Source organism: Nicotiana tabacum, chromosome 14, assembly GCF_000715075.1.
Source record: "Nicotiana tabacum cultivar K326 chromosome 14, ASM71507v2, whole genome shotgun sequence".
In the NCBI taxonomy this organism is placed as follows: Eukaryota; Viridiplantae; Streptophyta; class Magnoliopsida; order Solanales; family Solanaceae; genus Nicotiana; species Nicotiana tabacum.
Window position 1 is genome coordinate 91,198,983 of NC_134093.1, and position 8,689 is coordinate 91,207,671.

Below are 8,689 nucleotides of genomic sequence, written 5' to 3' on the forward strand. Positions count from 1 at the left end.
TCTTTACGCAAATAGCTGACCTGTTGCATAAATAAGCGTGATCTTCAATTGATCATAGTTATACACATTATATACAGAATATACATATACTATATATTCGCATGTTATCTTTGGTTTAAACTGTCACATGGGCAGCTATTTAGGTTAATTCTTTTTCAATTACTTATGTACTCATTCTAACGAGTAAAAAAGATGGCCAATACCTAATAATCACAATGCACATGAACACCCTAGTTGTAGATCACTATTGCCTCTTCAAAACGTGAACAGGAATAAAAGTGAAACATATCATAACACATAAAAAAAGGTCTACATACATACATCAAGAAAAAGAACAGTAAACTGAACCAAAAGTTAAAGCATGCGTGATAAAAAAAAGCAGCTCGATCTACTAATTAGCTCTCGCTATGCGCAGGGTCCGAGGCTGCAAGGGTTTATTGTACTCAATCTTACCCTGCATTTCTGCATGACGTTGTTTTTACGGCTCGAACCCGTGACCTCCTGATCATTAGAAACAACTTTATCAGTTACGCCAAAACTCCCCATGTCAAGTATGCGTGATACTGATGTTTAAAATCTCTATGTTTCATCTGCTGGACTTTCAAGTGAAAGCAGCTTTAACCATTCAAACGTTCGATGACGTGTCCCGATTTGTTTCTTTTTGTTCTCCTTCATCTCTGTAACTTCCTTATAATTATCTTCAATATTATGGTCATTCATTTCCTCTTTCAAATTCATAGTGGTGCTGACTCTGTTTATTGTAACAACTTTAGAAGGAACTATTTCAACTGAATTCACTGAACATTTGCAGCTTCCAAGAAATGCCCTTTTCCTCTGCTTCTTTTTCTTGCTTAATATAATCCTCCTTCTATTGTCATTGCTCGAACTGCTACTGCTACTACTCGTGCTATTTTGACTTAAGAAATCCTTGTTGCATCGAATCTTAAGATCCTGTAATGCAATTTCTGGCGTTTTCACCAACCCAACACGAAAATGACTCCATATTTTCGGCTTTGGGTTAGACCTACTGATGTTTCTGTGTGTGATCTTTGAAAATTGAACCTGGGTTGTCGGTCTTCGTTGAGAATGAAACTGGTTTTGAATCCGAGGAACATTGGACTCTGTTCTGAAAAAGTACGAATTAGTCAGTGATGGAATAAAAAATTCTAACAAGAAAATTCAAAACAAAATAAATAAATAACTTTTGAATCACATTTGTCAGTATACGGGAATGCCACGTCGCATTCCAGATTATCCAAATGCTTACGTTGGATAAAATGCCCTTAGCAGTTTTTGTTCTTATATATCTGTAATTGGGATTTGTTATTTGTTCAGGATCGTAACAATTACTTGACGTAGTGGAAAGAACAAAAGATGTGCTCCAAGTCGTTGAACAGAATCCAGAAGATTCCATTATGCCAAAGACTAAGGGAATTCAATTATTATCGATAGATACTCCCTCTGATCATTTATAAATGTCATTTTGGCCAAAACAAATGTCGCTTTAAGAAACCAAGAACACATTACTTTTTTCTAAATCTACCCCTTCTCCAAAAAAATCAGTACTATATAATTTTCTTAAGAGTCTCCAACAATTATTACTCATTTCGAGGATAGATTAAAAGATTAACTTAATCAAATAATTCTTAAACGACATTTATGAAATTGTTACCTTATTTGCTGAGAATAACTTGTCGAGGAAGAGGATTCAATTGAACCTGGTTCATAATTACATGTAGTTCCGCCCTTGAAAAATTTATTGTTATGGCTATCATTTGGCAAACATTGTAGAGGCAACATTTGGCCTTGGAAGAAAACTTCATCTGCGGTGCACATTTCAGAATATTCTTTCAACAAAGAACCGCCAAACGAGCAGAAATCAAACTCTTCTTGTGTTAAGCTTCCTCTAGGAAATTTTTCATCTGTTTGGTTCTCTTCATTTTTAGGCAGATTATCGCGTAGCGATAATGCTTCTTCTTCCTCTTGAACAAGAACTCTCTCATCCTTGTCAGTACAACTAGAGTTCAGCCACATTTTGTAAGTAAATATAAATTATGGAAATGAAGGAATTAAGTACGAAATAGAAGGTACTATAATTAGTAAATGTACAAAAAGAGCAGAAACAACACAAGTTTTCTTGTTTGCAAGTGAAGATTACTGTTGACAATTGGGGTTGCAAAAATAGCCTTTTTATCAGAGCGTGGTCCTCTTTAAGTCTTTAATACTTGGGCACATTGCATGGATTTGGATGGAATATTTAAATTTGAATGGATCTTTTTAAAAATTTTGAATGGAATTGAGCTACTACACATATTTGGTATGGTGTTGTCGTTTTCCAAAGAAGATGACTACCATAAATCTCAAATTCTTAACCGACACTAGTTTTATATGTCACAATGGCACACAACCACCTCGATCCACTTATGCTCTAATCGGCAAATTGTAAGGTTTGATGGGGAAAACAAATATATAAGAGGAATATTGTTGGGCAAGTTTTAAGAGTTTAAATTTTATATATTGACATTAAAAAGAACTTTTGAGCTTTTGAATGTTAAATCACATGTTATAACAAGAAATTTATCATATTTCGCGGTTTATCGGGTGATGTTTGTTATAACCAATTACGTGTACCTCTTATTGCATGTAATTAACTTGATTAGATAGAAATATTCAATATCACCTAACCAAATACCCCTTCACCATTCATAAAGCAACTTTGAAAATATCAAATTTCGCATTTAAATTCCGTGATCCGATATACTCCCTCTGTTTACTTTTACTTGTCTAATATTCTAAAAATATATTTTTACTTTTACTTATCACTTTTAGCATACCAAGAGAAGACAATTTCTTTTTTTCCTGTTACATCCACAGTATTAATTATTCATTTCAAATTATTTTCTCAAATTCATTAAAAATATGTATTAATTAATATGTGTATCATGATAAATTGTGCACTTCATTTATTATTTCTTAAGGGGTGTGCAAAGTTCATAGTGGACAAGTAAAAGTGAACGGAGGGAGTATATATATATATATATATATATATATATATATATATATATATATATATATATATATATATATATATATATATATATACTCCTCCGTTCACTTTTACTTGTCCACTATGAACTTTGCACACCCCTTAAGAAATAATAAATGAAGTGCACAATTTATCATGATACACATATTAATTAATACATATTTTTAATGAATTTGAGAAAATAATTTGAAATGAATAATTAATACTGTGGATGTAACAGGAAAAAAAGAAATTGTCTTCTCTTGGTATGCTAAAAGTGATAAGTAAAAGTAAAAATATATTTTTAGAATATTAGACAAGTAAAAGTAAACAGAGGGAGTATATCGGATCACGGAATTTAAATGCGAAATTTGATATTTTCAAAGTTGCTTTATGAATGGTGAAGGGGTATTTGGTTAGGTGATATTGAATATATAGGACCAAGGCTAGTTAATGATTTTGTGATGTACTGCATTATGTGTTCTTTTCTTGGTGAATTGTATTGAATGTTTTTCATAGAAATCTTGTGATTCTAAAATCTGCATTAAATCATGTATGGCCATTATTACTTGGGAATGTCTTCTCTAGGCCTACTGGTCAGAGAATGTATGGCCCTATGTCATTCGCCTCATCCTATGATCCTATCCCGGGGCCAAAAGATTTATTTTTGGGTTTTCACCTGTTTTTTACCCGCTTTGAAGCATCGATTCATTTGGATTCGCACCCGCAACCTACTAAATATAAAACACTTTCTATAAGAAAAAAAAAATTTATTTTCAAGATTCGAAATCGATAGTTAAAGATAGAGGAATACAATGTATATCACCACAACTCTTGATGGTCGGGGCAAAAGAAATTGATGTGGCTTTCTTGCTTTACTTTTAGGCAAAAAGGCCTCCTCACCACTTATACTTGTACCCGATTGTCATGCCGGTAAATAAACTTTCAGAATTCCTACACGAACACTTCAACTTGAGCATAAGTAAACTAATAAACACCTCTAACTGTTGAATCATAGCGCGTGCATTACAAATTGACAAACGTGGCAATCCAGTCAGCAAAAGACCAATTAAAACCTACCAAATGTACGGTGCGAAAACACACTAATCACCAACTATTTCCCATTCATTTTTGACTTACACGAACACTTCAACTTGTGCATAAGTGAACTAATAAACACCTCTGACCGTTGAATCATAGCATGTGCATTACAAATTGACAAACGTGGCAATCCAGTCAGCAAAAGACCAATTAAAACCTACCACATGTAAGGTGCTAAAACACACTAATCACCGACTATTTCCCATTCATTTTTTACTTAAAGACTCTAAAATCTCAACAGTTTTCAATCGTCTGAAATGAACGACCTAGGATTTTCCGCCTCCAAGATCATCTACACATTGGGTTTTTTTTCTTTCAAGCTCGGTTCCAAAACAAGAATCTGCTAGGTTTGTGCACCGTCGATTTCTCCTTCACCAGAAACGTAGAAGTCATTCAAGGTCCGATTGTTGTCTTTCATGTTATTTCTAGTTGTTTTCTTGTGTTTTTATGTGTTATTGATGTTTTATATGATAGATATGTTTTGTATGTATGCAATGATTATTTCGTTAATAGGGTTTAAAATTAAGGCTTTTTGGAATGACATACTAAATTCTTATTCTCTCTGAATTTTGTCGGTTCCATAGCTGATTTGGCATATAGGGTTAAAAAATTAGCTAGGGCGTTTTATCATATAGAAAAATCTTGTCTCTTAATGGAGAATAAAAGACACAACTTTCCATTGCATTATTCACCTGAAGAATAAAATATCGATCTAAAGAAGAAAAAAATTGACTTGAATCTGTAGAAAATTTGAAGAGAAAATATGCTACAGAGTTTCAGTTCCTCAATAATGGAGGTTGTAGGCAAACGAGGAAGAAGAAGCCCTGTAAATAGATAGCCCCTGGGTTTATTACCGTTGGGCCTTGAAAAAAGGTGTTTCACGCTCCAACCATGTGTGACATACACGCACAACAACTGATTAGGAATAATTGATGTCACATGTGTTGAGTCAACGGTCGAAGGTGTTTATTAATTCACTTATGCTCAAGTTGAAGTGTTCATGTGGGAGTTCTGAAAGTTATTTTACCGACATAACAATCAGGTACAAGTTTAAATGGCGAGGAAGCCATTTTGCCTTACTTTTACTTTAATTTAGTCTTTCCCTTTACTTTTACTCTTTTCCAAAATTTCCCCATTATATTTCGATACATCAACTACTATGCTAAGATCTTGGGACGACACTCTGAAAATAAAAAGATTGTAAAATCGTTTTATTGTATTCCCTCTATTCTAATTTATGTGGCATTCTTTCCTTTTTAGTTTGTCCCAAAAAGAATATCATCTTTTTATATTTAAAAGTAATTTAACTTTAAGATTTCCCTTTTACCCTTAATGAGTTGATTTATAACACAAATATTTAATTATTATTTTGATTCACAAGTTTCAAAAATCTTTATTTATTTCTTAAACTGCATATCTAGTCAAATAGTAACACATAAATTGGGATAAAAGAAGTATAATTTATACATATGGTTTATAAATGGTAAAAGAGCATTACGCTCCGTTTAAATTGGTAGGAATACAACACGAACCTTGTATGAATTACACCATTGAAAAAGATTTAAAAAGACGTGGGGTAAAAACACAAGAGACCGTCGTAGAGACCAATTTAAGATTTAGAGTTAGTGCGTTCAAAAATACCGCGATCTTACAATATTCTATTTATTTTTAAGAGTTTCTTACGCATACATATTCGTCCTAAATTCACCTTTTAAAGGCAACAACCAAAGTAGCAAGGGAGCCAAAGCACTGACCTTTTAGAGTGTATTTTTCCTATTTCATAACACGGAGAGGTGTCTATGTTTACATAATATATAATGTGGCAGGAGAAACATATTTACTCCATAGTAAGATATTACGATTGGAAACGTACACTTAGGTACAGTTAAAAAGCTATACATTTCACGAATAAATTGATTATACAGAATTTCTCACGACTAAATTGACTATCTAATCCTTTAAGTATGTCACATTACGGAAATGTTTTTTCTAAAAGTGGTCTGTCATTTAACCCGTGTGTTATTTGATAGATAAAGGTTTGATTATTAGAGTCCAGCATAGACTAATGAATTTGGAAAAAAAAAATGTATTTCAATATAATTTATAGGTGCTATAAGTGAAAGGTTTTAATTTACAAAAATGACTACATTATTAATCTTACATATGACTAGATTAAGGGTGTTTTTTGTATGAAGCATTCTAATTTTTTCATGTTTGGTTGGCTCAAATGTTATGAAAAATATTTTTCTCATCAACTCATTTTCTTTCAATTGGAGAAAAATTCAAATTTTTTTTTTCAATATTTCCTACCCTATTCCCCATTCCCACCAACTCACCCCCACACCCGCACTCCCACACCGCCCCACCCCCACCTCCCACCCCACCCTCACCCCATAGTAATATTATTAATAATACTTTCTTTACATGTTATAGATAGAGTACTTTCTTTCATTTCAACAAATGAGTATTTTCTTTTCATGATTTAAAAAAAGTATTTTTTTTTATTTTAACAAAAAAAGTAATTTCTTTTCATGATGTAGAAAAATTATTTTCTTTTAATGTATTTTCTTTCATTTCAACAAAATGAGTATTTTTTTTTTCATGATGTAGAAAAAATATTTTCTTTCATTTCAACAAAATGATGTAATAAAAGTATTTTTTTTCATTTCAACAAAAATAGTATTTTCTTTTCATGATGTAGAAATGATTTTTTTTTTCGCTTCAACAAAATGAGTACTTTATTTTCATGTTGTAGAAGAATACTTTTCAACCAAAAAAGAGTATTTTCTTTTTAGTTATCGAGCGCAAATTTCAATGTTGCTTTTGCGTAAAAAAGGTAATGCAACACATTAGTTTCTTTGGGTTCGTGTCAAATTTTAATTCTTGAAAAATATAGAGTCCTGAAAATGTTGGGTATTTGAGTCTGGAGGGGGGGAGGGGGGAGAGGGAGAGCACAGGAAATATGGGAACTTGGGGAAGAGGGTGAAGAGAATAGCATAAAAATATATTTTCTACTCTCTAACCAATTACAAGCAAATATTTTTCGGAAAAAATTTTTCACTCACCAACCAAACAAGGGAACATAAGTGATTAAACCACTCATTTTTCATGAAAATATTATTTAAGAAAATAGTTCCATGAAAAATATTTTCGCTCGTACCAAACACACCCTAAGTCTTTCCAAAAAAAGATTGACCTGTTTGGTTTATGAGGGAAGCGGACACGTAGTCGCTTTCTAGCCTAGTTAAACAATAACCATCACTGAGGGTGTATAACGAAAATCGCACATACCAAATTGATAGTCTGAGTTAAACAGAGAAAAAACTCGACCAATGATTTAGTCTGGCTTGGTTTAGTATAGAAAAAATATTTAGCCATAATTAACTTTATTTGGTATTAATTAAAAAAAATTATATCGAAACGGAATCAACCCGCCATTACATATATACATTTTTAAAATTATATATACATAAAAAAAATTATTAGAATATAATTTATAAATATTTATTAATTTCTTTAAATATTTTTTTGTATTTTAACATACTATTCATTTAGGTCTAAACCTCATTAGCTTTAACCAGTTAAAGGCTATATTTTTTCACTCTTTTGCTATCATCATCAAGCTAGCTCTTCTCTTTCGATATTACGATGAAATAAATTATTGTTGAGCTACAATTATTGTACCATACAAGGATAAAAAAAATATTTCCAGCACTAATTATATGTTTTATGTTGTGGAGACCCTACAAGTAAAAAAAGCTCGAGAAAAGTGAACCAAACCGAAAAATTCAAAAAATTAAAACCAAAAAACTTGATTGTTGTTGGTTTGATTTGATTTATATTTAAAAATCTAACATAATTAATTTGGTTTGATAAATGAAAAAATCAAACCAATCCAACCTATGTACCTTAACCATGACAATGGAGTAAAGAACTGAAAATAAATGACCCAAAGTAACATGGGTAATCACCTGATTTCGGAGAGATGGATCCAAATCCAAGCGCCGTTGCAGTGTGCAATCCGATCTACAATAATATTGAAATCCATAATCAATATCCCCTCATAATATCTTTTGTGTCAGATCCTCAACTTTCTTCAATATCCATCTTTCCAACTCATATATATGCATATGAGATGATGTAATAAAGGTGCACTGTGATAAAATAATAAATGCAGATGAATATCAACATGAATAAAAGATAGCTATGGGTAACCATGTAATTCAACTTTCCATAACAGTTCAACATGTTCATTTATCATTCTTGAGTCCGATCGTGGCATCCTATAAGAATGTGTCATTCGATAAGAATGTGCCATTGAAACTTAAGGGTAAGTTCTACAAGATAGTGGTTAGACCAACTATGTTGTATAGGAGAGAGTGTTGGCCAGTCAAGAACTCCCATATCCAGTAGATGAAAGTAGCTGAAATGAGGATGTTGAGAAGGATGTAAGGGCATACTAGGTTGGATAGAATTAGAAATGAAGTTATTCGAGACAAGGTGGGAGTGGCCCATGTGGAGGAAAAGATGCGTGAGGCGAGACTGAGATCGTTCGGGCATGTT

The 8,689-nt window shown here is 32.3% G+C and overlaps 1 protein-coding gene across 1 annotated transcript; it reads right to left on the reverse strand.

Moving 5' to 3' along the window:
* Positions 1 to 269: 269 nt before the first annotated feature.
* LOC107818262 (uncharacterized) lies at positions 270 to 2,184 on the reverse strand. Its single transcript, XM_016644249.2, has 2 exons — positions 1,673 to 2,184; positions 270 to 1,126 (listed from the first exon to the last, which is right to left on the reverse strand). Exons 1-2 carry the CDS (start codon positions 2,032 to 2,034, stop codon positions 580 to 582), a joined length of 909 nt encoding a protein of 302 aa, XP_016499735.1. The 5' UTR covers positions 2,035 to 2,184; the 3' UTR covers positions 270 to 579.
* Positions 2,185 to 8,689: the final 6,505 nt, after the last annotated feature.

What these genes read in the sequence shown, in the direction of transcription:
- LOC107818262 (XM_016644249.2), bottom strand. Translation starts at nt 2,034, where the DNA reads ATGTGGCTGAACTCTAGTTGTACTGACAAGGATGAGAGAGTTCTTGTT. An exon ending in AGTTATTCTCAGCAAATAAG is followed by an intron (nt 1,127 to 1,672) that starts GTAACAATTTCA and finishes GTACTTTTTCAG; the next exon opens with AACAGAGTCCAATGTTCCTC.